General features: G+C 39.5%; 1 protein-coding gene across 2 annotated transcripts; it reads left to right on the top strand.

Moving 5' to 3' along the window:
• Positions 1–2,891: 2,891 nt before the first annotated feature.
• LOC103714251 (stromal cell-derived factor 2-like protein) lies at positions 2,892–17,041 on the top strand. Of its 2 annotated transcripts, none has more exons than XM_088716539.2 (6): positions 2,892–3,284; positions 3,384–3,524; positions 11,375–11,515; positions 15,983–16,032; positions 16,125–16,304; positions 16,452–17,041. In XM_088716539.2, exons 1-6 carry the CDS (start codon positions 3,183–3,185, stop codon positions 16,492–16,494), a joined length of 657 nt encoding a protein of 218 aa, XP_088572665.2. In that variant the 5' UTR covers positions 2,892–3,182; the 3' UTR covers positions 16,495–17,041. The 2 variants fall into 2 exon arrangements, with proteins under 2 accessions (XP_088572665.2, XP_038982197.3); XM_039126269.3 differs by having other exon boundaries at positions 2,897–3,284; positions 16,125–16,254.
• Positions 17,042–18,847: the final 1,806 nt, after the last annotated feature.

Raw genomic sequence — 18,847 nt, 5'->3', positions numbered from 1 at the left:
GTACTTTTTGTTTTACCGTTAGGTATATTTTGCGTATTTTTAGATAAAGAATCTTTGATCTCTTTTTCTTGGATGACCGAGATCCTCTAGAGGGCTTTCCTATCAATGCCTCTCTCTCCTCCTTTCCTCGCCCTTCCTTTCTAGATGAGACCTTCGCCTTTGTCTATACTTGCACTGACTGACAAAAGACTTGGAAGGTCTATGTCTTCAAGACTGACCTCCCTAGCCTTAGAAGGAAGTGAAGGTTGAAGTGGAAGAGGGCAATATCATCCAAATTGACGACAAGCAGAGCTAAGAGTAGGAGGAGAAGATCGACATCTGGCACCACATGGAGAGGAGTAGGGTGAGGTGGTTCTAGCTACTGGAATATCTGAAGATGGATAAGATAAAGGAGGGCATAAAGAATGAATGCTCATTGTGACCATGCCTTAGGAGAAGGTCAAGAAGCCCGAGGGGGAGAGAGAGAGAGAGGAAGTTTAATATAGCAGAGAAGAGAGAAAGGGGGTTTTGAAATCCAAATCTACCACCAAAATTTTGTGATTGAAATTTTTTTATTTGGAGAAAATAATGATTGAGGTCGTGGGCTACTATTGACTTGGTCTATAGCCGAGCCGGTAGTCCGGGTCTACCGAATAATCTCTCATCAAATACAGCGAGTCGTTGGCAGGCTAGCTCATGTTCGCCTTGAAATCCATCTTGTGCTCATCTTGCTCACCTAGCAAACGAGCCAAGCTCAGGCTACCTTGCTTGTTTACGCAGATTTGTGTTAGTTTCTTTTGCATCCAAAAGAATGCTTGAACTCCAAACCATCTAATTAGGGCGAGAAATGTCAAGATTCCGTTAGTTTGAAATGCATAGAGGGGACGAAAATATCTCCACTAGCTCTGACCTAAACGGGCACCAACGAGCACCGAAGACAACAGAAAAAAAAAAAAAAGCCTCACCAACCAGCATGACGGGTGGCATTGTATTGGTCACTAAGAGTCAAGGACCGCACGATACTATCGAGCCAAGAGCAGGGAAGGAGGAGAAGAAGGCCACAGTGAAAAATGGGATTGCGCCAATAAGCCTAGTTGCAATGAACAAGGGGAAGGAGAATTTACCATCTAGGGGCATTTGCATAATGAAAATAGTGGCTGGGGCGTTTAACCAGCTAGTCAAAAGTTACTCCTCCTCTCAACTAGAATGGCTCTGAATTATGGTTCCTTTCCAAAGTGAAGACATTCTGTATGAACAGCCCATGAAGTTCTAATCTAGTCTCTTCATCTGATATGATTGGTCGTATTAGTCTATGGTAGATCTTCATTCTATTATAGCCTTGAGGACCATTTGTTTAGCAGGGCTTTATTAAGTGCTTGTAAATTGCTGTCTCCTAGGCTACCATTAGCTTTGGGCACATCTGTAGTTTTCCAGTTGGCCGGCTAGAAAATCCACTAGTGCTAGCTTTTCCTTTCCAATGGAAGGAGCAACGGATATGAACTTTTTTTGGGAGTCCAAATAGTGACTTCTAAAATAGATAAGTAATACACAGATAATGTAGAGTTTTGCCTCCAACTAGCATGTTTGCTATCAAACTTTTCCATGAGCAGCTTTCAATCTAGCTTAGGAACGGCATAGGGTACTCATAAAATTTATCGTATCCATATCTGAATTTGTTTAAATTTTCACCATCTAAAAATTTCAAATCTGTTCCATCAGAAAATAGTAAATTCGTTAGGTATCTGAACTCGTCGGTTAATATTTATTTAGATCAGATTATTCATATTAAATAGGGTATTTGACTCGAACTTAAAAAAATTTAAAAATAAAAAAATAATATCAAGTAAAGATATGTATAAATAATTTTATAAATAATATAAATATAAATAAATTTATAAATGTTAGATGCTCCTAAGGCTCTGAAATTAAATTTTTTTTATTATATATATATATATATATATATATATATATGCGGGTTTGGAACTCCTAAACTAGTTTCGTTAGGACTTCAGCTGGAAATCGTAGGGGCCGAACGCATTTCAGGCCGTTCAACGTCTCCAGACAAAGTTGAGGAGTTCCCAGTCAGTGTGCCAATGAGGTTCGTCCATGTCAGCCTAAGTCCATGTGGCGCTCTCTAATTCCCCAGAAACGATTCTCTGACGTGGCCGCGCGTGACAAACCGTCAAAGAACCCCAGGGCCAACTAAGGCCCTGTTTGGGGGAGCTGTTAGTAGTAGAGCTTTTGTAAGTAGAGCTGTTAGAAGTAGAGCTGTTTGAAGTAGAGCGTTTATAAAAAGCTGTTTGCTGTTTGGTAACTACATTTCTAAAGTGCTGTGGTACTTTAACATGTGTTTGGTAAACAAACTGAGAAAATACTTTTGTGTGACAAAATGACCATAAAGGACATTACCAGTATTATATAACAGAGCATAATAAAATATAATATGTATTAATACATAAATATATATGATATAGTATAAGATTAATGTAATGTAATATAATATTATATTTATAGTATAATACAATAATAAATATATAAAATATTATAATTATTAGTGTAAATTAATTTTTTATCCTTCTAATAACCATTTATCTCTCTAACAAATAGAGAGAAAGGAAGAAGAAGATTGAGACGGAAAGGGAGAAAGGAAGAGACGGGATAAGGGTTTTGGGGGAAAAAGTATGATTTAAATGAGGGTATTTTGGTTCAAAAAACAGCTTCCCAATAAGCTGAAAACAACATTTTCGGAAAGCTCCAAATTGGAGCTTCTTCCCAAAAGCTATTTTCAGCTTCCCGCAAAAGCTGAATAGCTTTTCAAAAATTTTACCAAACATCATTTTTCATCTAAAAATATTTTTGGAGGCCAATACTTTTTGGCCCTCCAAAAGCCCCTCCAAACAGGGCTAAAGACCAGAGCTCCAGCGCAGCGATGGTGGCAAAAGATCAAGAAGCGAAGCAAATCAAGGGAACAAAGCCGACGCGGAAGAGTAAAGAAGGCGACCCGATTGATTTCGTTCCGGCCCTTCGCTCTGGAGAGCCGGGCGGAGCGCGCCGTGGCTCCACCCGGGCCACGGAGTCTCTCGCGAAGGAAGAATCCCGTAACCTGCTCTCCTCCGCCCTCCCAAGCTTCTCATAGACGCCCTCGCCCTCCCCCGGACTTCCCCTTCTGGCAGCAGTCTTGGTTTTTGGTCCTCCTCGTCGTGATGGCCCTCTCCCTCCTCGCCCTCTCCGCCATCCTTCTCCTCGGCATCGACCTCGAGGAGGGCTCTGTCTTCCCCGCCGCCGCCGCCCCAGAGGGCGTCGAGGTCCGCTTTCCACGACCATAGATCCCTGGATTCTTGATCACTTATTCGGTTTTTAGATTCTGTTCCCGATTTCTTGACTCGTTTTTTTTTGCCGGGCAGATTACATATGGGAGTGTTATTAAATTGATGCACGAGAGGACGAAGTTTCGGTTGCATTCGCACGAGGTGCCCTACGGGTCGGGGAGCGGGCAGCAGTCTGTCACTGGCTCTCCCAATGTTGATGATTCGAACAGCTATTGGGTGAGTATTGTGTTGAATTTGATCCTTGATGCTTTCCCTTTGATCTTAATTTCTTTATTTAGCATCAGCTTGAGTGCCTTGTAGATTTCAGTCTGTGATTTTGTTGTGAGTTGTAATATTACCTTTGAATTCTGATGAGTATATGATTTTTCCCATGGTAGAACTCGGAAGAAGGGTGACATCTGGGTATAAGAGAAAGAAGATATTGGAAAACTCTCGTACCAACTTAGTAGAGAGACTCGGCTTTATATAGTCTGAATGTACATCTGTTGATTACATTTGAAAATGAAAAAACTATTGTTTACAAGGAATGTATGCCAGAATTTCTATAATCATGGAAAAATGTGATTTGGGTAATAGGGAGGAGATTGTGCCTTGACTGAGGATGCTTTAACTGAATCCAAATCTGGAGAATTTTGAATTTTGAATTTGATCCTCATGGAGAAGATCGTGCCTTGATCGAGGATGCCTTAATTGAAACCAAATCTAAATCCAAATCTGGAGGATTTTGAATTTGATCCTCATGGAGGAGATCGTGCCTTGACCGAGGATGCCTTAATTGAATTCAAATCTGGAGGATTTTGAATTTGATCCTTATCACGCCCCTGCAAGATCAACGGGGAGGAGATCACGTTGAGCTTGATGCGGAGATGAGCAAAACGAGTCGAGACCAATGGTTTGGTGAGACCATCGGCTAGTTGGTCTTTGCTGGAGATAAAACGAACTTCCAAAGATTTCTGCTGAACTTTCTCTCTAACAAAGTGATAATCGATTTCCACATGCTTAGTGCGAGCATGGAAGACCGGATTTGCGGTGAGGTATGTTGCCCCTATGTTGTCGCACCATAAGACATGCCGAGTGGGGAGAAAAATTCCAAGTTCGCGAAGCAAGGATTGGAGCCAAATAGATTCTGCAGTAGCATGAGCCACGGCACGATATTCAGCCTCCGTGCTTGAACGAGCAACGGTGGGTTGTTTCTTGGAGCTCCAAGAAATGAGATTGTGTCCAAAAAAGATGCAAAAACCTGATGTGGATTTTCTATCGTCAGGACATCCAGCCCAATCTGCATCTGAGTAAATAGAAATTTGAGAAGAGGAGGTGGGTCGAATGAAAAGTCCGAAATCAATGAAAAATTTCAAGTAGCGGAGAATGCGCTTTACTGTCGTCCAATGAATATCCGTTGGTTTGTGCATAAATTGACAAACCTTATTAACAGCAAATGAAATATCTGGACGTGTGTGAGAGAGATATTGGAGTGCACCTACGATGCTACGAAAAAGAGAAGGATCTGAAAATGAATTCCCGACAAACAAGGATAGAGGTTGAGAGGATGACATTGGTGAGGAGACCGGCTTGGCGTCGAGCATAATAGTGCGCTGAAGAAGGTTGAAAATGTATCTTCTTTGAGAGAGAAGAAGACCAGCAGATACACGCAACACTTCGACGCCCAAGAAATAATGGAGATCCCCTAAATCCTTGACAGCAAACTCACAACTTAAATCAGAAATGAGTTTATTAATTGCAGCATCATTAGACCCGGTAATAATAATGTCATCCACGTACACAAGAACAAATAAAGTAATCGAACCATGTTTGAAGATAAATAGAGAAGTATCAGAACTGGAATTCCCAAATCCAAGAGACAAGAGCTGTTCACTCAAACGAGAGTACCAGGCACGTGGGGCCTGCTTCAAGCCATAGAGAGCTTTGTGTAATTTGCAGACGTGGTTGGAAAAATTAGGATGCACATACCCAGTTGGTTGGCGCATATAAACATCTTGCGAAAGAAAACCATGGAGAAAGGCATTCTGTACATCTATTTGGCGAATTTTCCAATGATGTGAAACTGCAATACTGAGAACCAAGCGGATGGTAGTTGGTTTAACCACAGGACTGAAAGTATCATCAAAGTCGATACCTTGCTGTTGGTGATACCCTTTGGCAACCAGCCGAGCCTTCCTACGCTCCATAGAGCCATCAGACTTTTTCTTTGTTTTGTAAACCCACATAGAACCCACAATGTTCATACCTGAGGTAGCCGGCACAAGGGACCAAGTGCCATTTTTCATGAGAGCTGAAAATTCCTCATCCATGGCAAAGCGCCATTCAGCATGCTTACTAGCCTCAGTGTAACAAGAGGGATCTTCAGGGACCGTGCTCATAGCAAGAAGAGCTTTGGGCAAAGGATAACGAACTGCGCCATCAGTAAATGTCTTTGGTTTCACAATATCATTTTGAGAGCGAGTCCGCATAGGATGAGAATGAGGCATGGGAACATCAGCAACGACAGCAGATTCAGGAGGCAGAGGATGTAGATTTGTCGGCAAGGACTCAGATGTTGTGGGAGACGCAGAGGAAAAGGAGGGAGACTGGTCACAGGAAGGAGAGACACGTATCGAAGGAGCAGGAGACGACGTCGTCTCATTCAATGATGTGGACTCATTTGGAAGAGAGGACAACATAGAGGTGGAGGGTGTTTGAGTGTTGTGTAGGCGTATGGAAAAAGGAAGGTGTGTCATTGGTGTGGCAGCAGATGGTTGAGTGGGTGTCGAATTTAGATGAGAAAAGGGGAATAGATTCTCATCAAAAATAACATGCCTAGAAACATACACCTTGCCCGAGGTGAGATCTAAGTATTTATATCCACGATGGTTATTGCTAAATCCAATAAACACACATGACACACCGCTTTGACCGAAAGTCAAGTTTGTGTTTGTTAAATGGGCGAAGGAATGGGTAGCATGCACAACCAAAAATGCGGCGAAGAGAAAAATCTGGAGTTTTGTTAAACAATTTTTCAAAAGGAGAAGAGCCAAGAGGAGATGTAGGAAGTCGATTGATGAGATATGTGGCCATAAGGAAAGCGTCATCCCAATAAGCATGAGGAACAAGACCATGAGATAAGAGAGACAACCCCGTTTCGACAACATGTCGATGTTTTCGTTCAATAGAGCCATTCTGTTGAGAAGTATGGGGACAAGTGATGCGATGGTTAATGCCAATATCTATGAAGAATTTGTGGAGAGAGCGATATTCACCAACCTAATCTGTTTGAACTGATTTTATTTTGCAATCAAGCAATCGTTCAACCATTTTTTGAAAAGAACGAAAGATAGTTAAGACATTAGATTTATTGGGAATAGGATAGAGCCAAACAAACTTGCTAAAATGATCCACAAATGACACAATATTTATTTCCATGAGAAGACATAATAGGGGATGGACCCCAAACATCTGAGAAAATTAACTCAAGAGGAGAAGAAGACTCTGAGTCTCTGACCGAGACTCACAGAAGGGAAGACGATGACTTTTTCCTTGTTGGCATGCCGAGCAAACACCAAAAATTTTATTTGAGGAAACGGGAAGAGAAAACTTGGAGATGACATGCTGCACAGTTTGATAGGATGGGTGTCCCATGCGGTAGTGCCATGTTTCAAGGGGAACACGTTGACAGAGAAAGGTGTGGGAAGAATCGGAAGGAGATACATAGGAGGGGAACGAGTACAAGCCATCCTTAGTCTTGCCGCGTAGCAGTATGTTCCCCGTGGCTTCGTCCTTCACCAAAAAATAAGAAGAGTGAAACTCTATGAAGACATTATTCTCATATATAAATTGGCTCACAGAAATCAGGTTCTTTTGAATCTGAGGAACATATAATAAATTTGACAGTTGAAAAGAGTGTGAAGGAGAGCTGAGTGTAGAAGAACCAATTTTTGCAATAGTCAAACCTGTCCCATCTCCTACTTGAATTTAATCTGCCCCTGCATAAGGCTCGGAATGAATGTTTAAATTTTGGAGATCATTGGTAAGGTGATTGGTAGATCCGGTGTCGGGATACCAATTTGCGTCAGCAGATGGTTGTTGGGCCATGAAGTAGGCAGACATGTTGGGTGCAACACCTTGATAGGCATGGTTAAAATGATAGTAGCACTTTATTGCCGTGTGTCCAACCTTTCCACACACTTGACAAACAGAATGAGAGATGGATGAGGAAGAGCCTCCTCTGTCGCGGCCACCACCACCGCGACCTCTACCACGATTGTTGTTGTGTTGAGGACGGTTGTTTGAAAATGAGCGCGGTTGTGGAACCTGTCTACCTCCACGAGAATAGGAATTATCATGGCGTGTGGCCACATTAATCGAACCAACAATAGTGTCAAAGGCAGAGTTGTGTTGTTCAAGCCTCAGTTCGAAGTGAAGTAAATGGCCAAACAGGTCTTCTAAGGGCATTGCATCAGTGCGTGTGGTGATAGAGGTTACAAGAGCATCATAGGTAGAATCCAGACCTCCAAGGAGATAAGAGGTGATTTCATGGTCTTGCAAAGGTTGTCCAATAGTAGCCAAGGTATTGGAGAGAGATTTTACCTTTTGGAAATAATCAGATATGGAGAGACTTCCTTTTTTTGATGGTGGAAAGTTGGGCCCGAATCTGTAGCACACAAGCCTTGGAATGAGAGGAGAACATTCGTTCCAAGGTTGTCCGGACATCGCATGCGGTGGTTATGCCCACCATGTGAGCGAGGATGCTTTCGGAAAATGATGATATTAAAGTACTCAGAACAACCTGATCTTGTTCAAACCAGGTGCAATAGTTTGGATTAAGAACCTCGGTTGGTGCAGCGGAAGACGATGCTGCAATGGGGTTGGGCACTTACATAGGAGGACAAGAGATGGTGCCATCAACATAGCCATAAAGGCGTTGGCCTCGCCAATAGGGGACGACTTGTACTTTCCACAAGAGATAATTGTCCTTGGTGAGTTTGATTGTCACCAAGCTTTGGATATTAACGATTGTGAAGGCTGCAGTTGTTTCGGAGGCCATTGAAAAAAAAATTCGACAGTGGTCACGAAAAGCTTTGATACCATATAAGAGAAAGAAGATATTGCAAAACTCTCATACCAACTTAGTAGAGAGACTCGGCTTTATATAGTCTGAATGTACATCTGTTGATTACATTTGAAAATGGAAAAACTATTGTTTACAAGGAATGTATACCAGAATTTCTATAATTATGGAAAAATGTGATTTGGGTAATAGGGAGGAGATTGTGCCTTGACTGAGGATGCTTTAACTGAATCCAAATCTAGAGAATTTTGAATTTTGAATTTTGAATTTGATCCTCATGGAGAAGATCGTGCCTTGATCGAGGATGCCTTAATTGAAACCAAATCTAAATCCAAATCTAGAGGATTTTGAATTTTGAATTTGATCCTCATGGAGGAGATCGTGCCTTGACCGAGGATGCCTTAATTGAATCCAAATCTGGAGGATTTTGAATTTGATCCTTATCACTGGGAAGCTTACTATTGTGGAATTAATTTTTCTTATGGAGTATGTATATCCACTCTTAGGGGATCTACACTTCAATCTAGGAGCCGTTGCTATATTCTCTTGTGTAGGGTGTAACACATGATGCTGTAGGTGGTTTTAGCCTACATGCATGTGTACATCAAGGATGCCTTAGTATGTACAGAATTTACCATTCTCGGTTGTCTAAACTACAATCGGTTAACTTGGATAGTTCATGGTTGGAAGGTGAACAGAGGTTGCAAGTCTTGATTGTTGACTCCAAAACTTTGCAGGAAGTTAGAGTACTTTTCCTTTTGTCCATACGAGTGTGGAGAAATGTTAAAGGTTATATTTCAGCTCTGGTTTTAGCATATGATGTTTGTGGTTATTAATAGAAACTGATCAATATGGGAGAGAGGACATTTGTTTGCTACAAACTTTGGGAATGCTAATTATGTTCTAGCTCTTGTTCTAACCAATTGTTATAGTGTTATTAAGATGTTCTGTAGAAATTGTAAGGGAAACAAAGATCTTCTCATTTTGGTACCTCATACTACCATATTCAAATGATGGAAAGATATAGAGCACTACCTGCTTCATGCAACTATCTTTTAATTCTTTGGTATAGATAGAATGATACAACCTTGTCTTCAGCAACATTGTGCTTCCTGCAACGATCTATAATTCTTTGATTATTGATAGAATGATACGACTTTATTTTCAACAGCATTCTGCTTACTGCAACAATCTTTAATTCTTTAGTTACTGATAATATCATACAACTTTGTCTTAAACAACATACCTAGGGTTAGAAATCTGATTTATTTTGGCCGAGAGGAGATTTTTATGCTAGAAAAATGAATTTTATGGATATGATAATTGTTTTCTAGCTCTTGTTCTAAGAATCTAACCATTGCTCAAGTGTTTTTGAGCAGAAAATTTTCTGTAAAGTTTGAAAAACGTATGGGAAAAATGATCCTCTATTGAACGTTTTACAAACTTATTTAAATGATGGAAAGACATAGAGCACTATGTGCTTCCTGCAACTATCTTTAATCTGGTTATTGTTATTATTATTATTATTATTATTTTGGTAAAGAGGAAGAAGAAGCCTCAAAGATTTTAATAAGAAAAGCATCAACATAAAAGAAAATTATGCCTATTGGAATCTGCTACAATGATTGCCTTAGAGAGCTGCTGAGCAACTTCCACACCCGAGCCAAAATTATAACCACCATCAACTCCCCTTCCCACTGTCCAATCTGCGGGTCCATTATCTTCCCTAATGTGTGGTTGACTCTAAAACAGTGTAAAGTGGCAGCAGTATCCCAAATATTCTGCAGAGGTGGGTTCTGATGTTGATCGCCAGAGGTTTGGTTCCTAATCTGTTGAGTAACTGTCACAGAACTCTTTCTAACTAAATCATGTTAGCCTTCAGTCTATATGCTGCTATCATTAGTCCTTCCCAAGCAGCCTTCATCATGCAGCTGGCACTGAGCATCTGATAATGTGACAACTACCAGCAGACAACATTTATCTAGGCATTTATTTATGGTAAAGCTTGTACAAGTGAAAGGGTCCCTTATAAAGCCATCATAGCTGACCTTAACCATTCCATGGGTGTAGCCAGTTGACTAAAATGGTGAAAGAATTGGAGGAGTTTGAGGAGCCATTTGTACTGGAGTGACTGGCAGTGGTGATGTTGGTCGTTTCCCTGTTGGCTTGTGATACTCAATTAGCCAGCTGAATGACTGTAATGGCAACAACATTGCCTGCTGTTTCTTGCATTGACAATCATTCATTTGGCATTTTGAGGATCCACCCTGCATAACAGAGCACTCCTTGTTGTCTCTCTGGTAATATTCTGGGATGACAGCAGATCTTTCAACTCTGCTATTGAACTGAATTTCATGGGAATATAGGGACTTCAGATATGATGTTCCAGGTGCATCTAGCCAATTGATATTCAACCATGATGTGATTCACATTCTCCTCTGATTTGTTTTATAGATCACATTAAGGTAGAAAAGAACACTGGTATGAAATGCAGGAAAAGAATCATATAACAATTGTTTGCAACCTCTGCATCAAAGAAAAAAAAAACTACAACCACATATGTTCCCGAGTTATTCTCGGCTAATTGTTTACATTGGATTGGCGATCTTATTTAAATAGGATGCATGATTCTTTTGTTTTTGGTTCACCTGCTAACGATAATCTATTGGCTTTAAACTCAGGCTAATGTCAATAAAAATGACCCATTCTGAAACATCTTTTCACAGTTTTACTTTCTGAATATCTAGCAAGCGTATTGTAGCAACATTTGAAGTAAAGGTTGGAACTTGGAACCATTTTTACAGCTTGTTTATCTCTTAATTTCTCATATGCTAAAGTTTTTATATTCAGAGAATCGATGTCTGTCAGACAAATTCTCATTTTCTAAATTTTTTTAATGTCTATCTCGGCTGGCCTTTAGTCACTGTCTGGGTTGTGATATCTGTTCAACTTAGTTTGCTCTATGAATATCTTTCTTCCCCTAAAAAATGATTAAACTTTGCAGATTGTAAGGCCTGTTCCAGATTCATCTGCCAAACAAGGTGATGTCATTCAAAGCAGAACTATTATTAGGTTACAACATATGAGGACTCGAAGATGGCTGCATAGTCACTTGCATGCTTCCCCAATATCTGGTAACCTGGAGGTTAGTAAGGATTTGAATTTTACTTGATATTCTAACAGTACTGAGTAATGTGCATCTATTATGATCGATATGTCTATTTCATTTTATCAATTCAATTGGTGAAGAATGTGATTATTTTGTTCCTATCGAAGAGAAGAAGGTTAGCCTTTGTCCTTTTCGGTTATGTTATGGTAAAGCAGTAACCATACTTTACATGGTATTTGTACAATCAAAAACTATGACATCAGAGATTATATATACATGGAAAAGCAATACTTTATAATACTAAGAAATTGAGCTTTTGAATGTATAATATACTCCTATTAACTAATGATTGTGATGAAAGGACATTATTGGTTGGAAAAGATTAGTTAATATTTGTTTTTTAAATAATATTAGCATATTTCAAGTTCCTGAAGTTGATTTGTAACAATTTTTATATAAAAGGTAAGCATGTTAGTCTAAATCCTGTAATACATGGTGCAAAAATTTGTATATAGCAATAAAATATTAAATATCATTTGCATAATTTAGAGTCCCCATAAGCTAGTTTATTCAGCAAATACCATACAAAGCTACAGGAAAAAAACTCTTCATATCATGCAAGAAATTTGTCTTTTGTTTTCCTGGTAGGAGGAGTTTTCCTTGTTCATTTCATACTTTGTGTGGAGGTTTCAGTTTCTTTAGGATATATATTTTCACTATCTCTATCTTACTCTAAATAGTTTCTTATGTAACTTTCATTTTCAGCTTTCTCTGTAGCATCTCATTAGTAGAGGATGAAATATCATGGGTAATTTGTCATCCCTATTCTTTACGCAACTTAAGTGTAACTTTGTATTGAAAGATTTTGTTTCCAAATCAATGCTGCTTGCTCTGAAAAGGCTTGCTTAGTTTCTGTTTTGCACTGCAAATTGGATGATTGAACCTTATTTTGTTCTATTTTACTTAAAATTGTCTTTCACTTAGAAAACATTTGATACCAGTTTAGATTGCGGTTGATTTTATCATCTGGTTTTTCTATCTCATTTTAATCTTCTTTGTTTAGGAACCATAAGTAATATAGGCAGCACCATGGCCATGTTTTTACAATATTCATAATAGTATTCTTATTATATTTGCATGCACATTGAAAATGCATTGACTTTATGTATAATCCAACTTCAAATAGCTAATACTAAGAATTTTAGATAAAAAGCTGGTTACTAGATATTAGGTAACAAAGACTAGTTGTTATTAATCTTGGGACCAACTTGATTCCTCAAAAAAAATATTAGATATTTCCAAATTTTTTGTATATAAGTTATGTGTTTTTCTTTTTGGGAAATTGCACCTATGCTTTTATTACATATAAATAGTCTTCTTATTGAGATTTACAAATTGAGCTAGAAAATCTCATATATATTTGCGGAAAACACCTTTTGCGAATATTCTATTGCATTTTTTAATCTTGGCTGGTGACTAAGTTAACTAGGGTGAGAAAATGACCAAATTGCTGATGGTTGGTTTTCCCATCATTGGATAATACACCTTTATCTTGAAATTGTTTAAGATTTTTTTGGTATTATATTCTTAAACCAGATAAGATTATGTTTTGCTATGAATAATGGAAATCTCAATTTAAGGAGAGTTCCCCCTTGGTTCCTCCTCCTTAGATTCCAGCAATGTTAGGATCTGTTTTTAATAGAAGTTTACCTGGTTTAAACTTTAAACCTCTAAGAGAGAAATCTAATAGGGTTGTTACAGGAATTAAAGTGGTGACATGTACCACTTTTATATAGAATTAGGATGGGCATATCCTCTATGCCATGATCAACTATTCTCTGGATGATTTTTATCTATTTTATGCCAAAGAATAATTTGACTCTAGGAAAGTGATATATCTTAAATTGTGAAATTTTTTTGAGCTGCATGCTAAAATGTTAATGGGATGCAATGTTAAATAATGACTCCTCAAACATTATTTTCTGGTTCAATGAAATCCTCGATGACCAACCAAGAGATTAAGTTTGCATTGTTCTCTGTGGCTACGAAGTAATCACAAGCCCAGGTTAGTTTTAGAAAATGAGAAGATGGATTCTTAAATTTGAAACTTGGAAGACCTCTTGCCTTGCCAAGATTCTTATTATATAGCAGGATGCTACCTACAAGTTGCCCAAGTTTTCCTCTCGGCACCTCAGGATATATTTGTTGTAAACAAGGAGCTGTAGGGAAAAAAATCATCAATTTGTTGGAGGCATTTCATGCCTAGCAAATTCAAGCAATCCTTCCTCTTTTTATGTCCTTGGAACTCCAGTGGTTATTGTGGTTCGGTTGAAAATTTTAAAAGTTATCCTGTGAAATGATTTTCGACAAGAAACAAAAATTCTGCTTTACCAATCAGGGAAATTCATGCAAGACTTTATGGATGACATGATGTGCCTTGGGATCAAAAGCATAAAAGTTGAATATGATTTTTTGCAGCAAAACATTACAGTGAAACACGAAACGGTTTCAGATGTAGAAATGAATGCTATTATACTTGTTCAGAGCCTTGGAGAGGTATATGTATGGTGGAAAACTAAATTAATGAATGGATGGGTCATTGAATGAGAATATTTTGCTTCAAATGATGAATCTGGAATCTGAGACTTAAACAAACTATAGTATCCTTTTAGGGTGGCTTCCATTTTGGACTCACTATATTGGACACCTATGGCATAGATCAACCAACTTAACATAGGTCTGCTCTGTGCTGCTTCAATCTTCAAGAAGCCTTTGATGAGCAGTAGTCATTGTCGTTAACTGGTTTGCTACTACCGTTGTTGCTAGTCTTTGTGCGGCTTTAAATTGCGAACAACATAAAACATGCCATCCTACTCTTGTAGGGTTGGTCCATCCCTTGTATTTATTTAACAAAGTTTCTCTTGGCCATGTCTGATACCAAGGGTTTAGGCTATGTCTTTCATTTCTCGTCTCTATAACTTTTTTCTTCTAGTAGATGTCTGGAATGATAAAATTACCTTTATAACTTTTTCAAGGATACATCTAACAGCAAGAACTGAAATTAGATATCATTTCTGCATAATGTGCAAAATAAGTGGATAAAGTCTGTACTATCTCCAGTTTTTTTTCTTTTCTTTTTTTTTCTTCGTTGACATGATGTTAAATTTAGTGTTTCTTATCAATCTTTATAACTTGTTTCAGGTTCGAATTTTCAAGTGTGCGGTATGTGGTGTATTAACTTAAACAATTATCACCCATGTCTCCTCTACAAAGCATATAGTTGCCCGTAAGCTTTAAGTTCAAGCAAAACCCATCTTATGAAGCTTTGTAACATATGCCACCCCTCCCATTTCGATTAGCTTAGGATATGAACAGCAAGTTATCGGGTTTAGTCAACCTAAAACAGAGAGCATACTACCTTATTCTTCCACGTTCTTTTTCCTCCATCGCTAGTCAGGCCAGAAAATACCAGGTGCAAATTCAGGCAACCTTGTTTATAGTTTAATCTGGCATGCCTATAATGTTAGTTGGGTGGCGTGGGCCCCCTTGGTGGCTCAGACTAATGTGCATACTTTTCTATGACACTAATGTACAGCTAATCACATATCAATTATACCTTTCTATTTGGTCCTCTTACCTTCTATGTAGAACATGGAGAATTGATGCTCGCATGGACTCCACTGTATAGGAAATAGTTGGATATTTGATGGCAGTCCTTCAGAATCTGACCTGTCTGCTGTTTACCTTTTGTTCTGATTTTGATTATTGTTCCTGTTTATGATAACTATTATTTGGGGAGGAGGGCCGTGAGGATTTTTGCTGAAGAGGATGGGGCCAGTGGCAGGTGGAAACTCTTGAAGCCTCCAGCAAAATGCAATTCCTCATGTTGTGGAAGCTGAAGTTTCTTCATTGGCATATTGATGCAGCTAGTGCACGTGGGTGTGTGGTATAGAGGTCGACACCTTACTAGGGGCAGGGATTGGTATATTGGTGCTGCTAGTGTGCACCGATGTATGGTACAGAAATTGACAGCTTCCTAGGGGCCGGGCCTTTTTCAGAGAGTGCAAATAGGCAAAAAAAATCCAAGAAGAAGACCATGTCTTTTGTTGTTATTGCACCCAAAACACCTATCTATGTTGAAACCTGAGCAGTCTTCAGGAGTTCAAATGAGTAAATGTTCTAAAGGTTTTCGCAGAGCATCCGGTGACTGATGTCAGGCAACTGATTTTAAACTGCCAGAACATTTTCTAAAGGTTTAGCAGACAATTTCATCAAAGAAGGGGAGTGTCAACATATAAATAGAATCCAGTATTACTTGATCTGTTTTGTAGTAGTACCATTTCTGGGCACATCAATTGATGCACATATCCACAGAAACATGTACATTGCATTAGACAAGTGTTATCAGTCTTCTGACCTAATTTGCATTTTCATTTTATAGCATCTTGTGTAAAATTATTCTGGATTTTTAATATCTAATGACTTGTTTGCCATCATCTGTAGGTGAGCTGTTTTGGAGGAGAGAATGAGTCGGATACTGGTGATTTTTGGTGGTGAGACAGACACAACAATGCAGAAAAATTCTAGCATCTGACTCTTAACTATATTTAAATGCTGATCCATCTCTTATGGCATTTTTCTTCAGGCTTGAAGTTGAGGGTAGTGGGAAAACATGGAGGCAAGACCAGAGAGTAAGACTTCGACATGTTGATACTGGAGGTTACCTGCACAGCCATGACAAGAAGTACACGCGGATAGCTGGAGGGCAGCAGGAGGTAACAGGAGAATTTTGGTGTCGTAATATCTATTCTGTCCTAACAGTGAGGTGGTGCAGGAACTCCCCAACTTAAAAACTGCATTTATTTTTAACCCAAAAGAAAAAAAAGAAGATTATTTCGAAGACTGTCATGTCAGCAACCTTTTTGTATTTTAGGCTTCCCTTCTGCTTAACATCAGTTTGGTACTGTTGCAGGTCTGTGGTGTTCGAGATAAGCGTTCTGATAATGTCTGGCTAGCAGCAGAGGGTGTATACCTTCCAGTTAGCGGAAGCAAGTAACGGATTGATTTTATTATAGTTGAAGTTGGATTAAGAAAAATGTTCAGTTCATTGAGAGCCGATGCTGATTAAGGAAGCTTTGAAATTTTTAAGTGAATTGCATGGACCACTGTCTGTTTAAAGTCTACGTACTATAGAGTTCTCTCTTTTTCATAGCAGTCTCAGAAATGGTAGTGGAAATTCTCGCGAGGGGTCCAGCTTCGTCAATTTGTCAAAGTAGACATCAGATCTCAGCTTTTATAGACATGGTACACTTTACAGACAAGCTTTTCTTGTCTTGTTTCTATTGTCTAGGTCGTTCCTGACATGGTCAGCTCTTGGATGAAAAATTCTCGGTCATCCATGAACTTCCTGTCATCAAAATGTTTCTTCGACTTTTCACCGAATGATGTAATTAGCCATCGGTGTTGAGGTTAGCTGCTAGAGTTGTTCTCTGTTGTTTTTGTTTTTGTGCAAATAATTATATAAACTAGCATTAAATATATGCTATGCATTTGAAAAACTCATTTAAGTTAGCTTTTGTCGACAGTTTTTTTCTTTGTAACTCTGATAACTCTACAATTTATTTGTCTTAAAACTCTCCCATATTTATAAATTTAGATTATTTTTTTGTTTTTTAAACTCTTTAAATATTCATTTAATTTTTAGCCTTGATGTGAAATCAATGTGGGATGCTCGATAGTTCTCATTAAAAAGTATAGCAGGAGATATCAGTAGCACTAATTTTACACATCAATTCTTCTGAAATTTCTCTTCTTGTGTTTTTCTCGTACTTTGCCAATATCACTTTGAAATCTGCTATTTTCCATCTTTAGCCTAAATACCTACCCTTGTAAATCATTTCTTTTCAAGCTATCATGCATTCTCTGTCCATTCTGCCAAATGTGAAGATTTGAAAAGTGACTATAGGTACAAAATCTAAGAAATTCTTTTATATTTGCATCCATAATTCTTTATCTGACAACAATGGACTTGAAAGATGGTGTATTAGTAAATTTGCAAGCTGGTTATATATTTTAATCTAGTTAAACTGTGGTTAACAGAAACGAATAATATCAAAATGGTATATTTCCGTTTGCCCAATATAAAAATATCAGCAAAAGGATCGTGTAGCTGCTGGAGGTTTTCCACAATTGTTCTTCCGGAGGTACTGGATGGTAGTGGGACAGGATGTGACGGCGGCCATACAGCAGTTCTTTACCACAGCTGTGATGTCACCGGACTGGCAGAGGACCTTCGTCACCTTGATTCCGAAGCGGCAGGATGCTACTGAGCCGGGCCACTTTCGACCGATCAGCTTATGTTCCACTTTGTATAAGGCTACGGCGAAGATTCTTGCTGTCAGGATGAGAGACTTACTCCCGAGATTGATTAGTTTGGAGCAGGGTGCTTTCATAGGTGGTCGGAGTATCTCCGATAATGTATTGATAGCTCAGGAGTTCATGTTCGATCTGGGGAGGGCCCCGATGAGGAGGAGCTTGATGGGGGTCAAGCTCGATATGGAGAGGGCCTATGATAGGATGCGGTGGGACTTTGTCCACCAGTCTCTGCAGGTGTTTGGCTTCCCGGAGATTTGGATTCAGTGGGTTATGGGCTGTGTCAGGGCTCCTTCTTTCGCCATCTTGGTGAATGGCACACCCTCCCGCTTTTTTGTGTCGTCAGGAGGTTTGCGACAGGGATGCCCGCTTTCTCCCCTATTGTTTATTATTTGCGCGGATGCCTTATCCAGATTCTTGCATCAGGCTGTATCTTCTCAGGAGCTGGATGCTTACAGACCGGCAGTGGATGCTCCCTCGATCTCTCACCTGCTGTTTGCGGATGATCTTTTGCTACTGGCCCGGTCGACACGACAGGACGCCCGAGTGCTGGGTAGGGTTCTACGAGACTACTGTGCTATTTCAGGTCAACGGGTTAATTTATCGAAATCTGAAGTCTGCTTCAGCCCGTTGACCAGAATAGAGGAGAAGAACCCTATCATGGAGATTTTGGGGGTGACAGAGCAGGATGGCTTATTGAGGTATCTGGGGGTTCCGCTGTCTGGTCGGCGGCTTCGCGGCAGGGATTGTACTTTTCTGGAGGCTAGCATCCGGCAGAGGGTGGAGGGTTGGCAGAGGCACTCACTATCCATGATGGGGAGGATCACGCTGGTTCGGTCAGTCCTTTCCTCGATCCCTACCTATTTACTTTCTACTTCATTCATCCTGGTGGCGTTTCTGAGGACCATTGAGCAGCTCTTCAGGAGTTTTATCTGGGGGAGGCAGGATGGTAGAGATGGCATTCATTTGCTGGCATGGGAGGTGGTGTGTCAGTCG

The sequence above is a fragment of the Phoenix dactylifera genome, chromosome 2 (assembly GCF_051530095.1).
Source record: "Phoenix dactylifera cultivar Ajwa chromosome 2, Ajwa_hap1_PhDact_Kaust_v1.1, whole genome shotgun sequence".
Taxonomy (NCBI): domain Eukaryota; kingdom Viridiplantae; phylum Streptophyta; class Magnoliopsida; order Arecales; family Arecaceae; genus Phoenix; species Phoenix dactylifera.
Note: the sequence above shows the minus strand (reverse complement) of the source record. Positions and strands in the feature narration are given on the sequence as shown.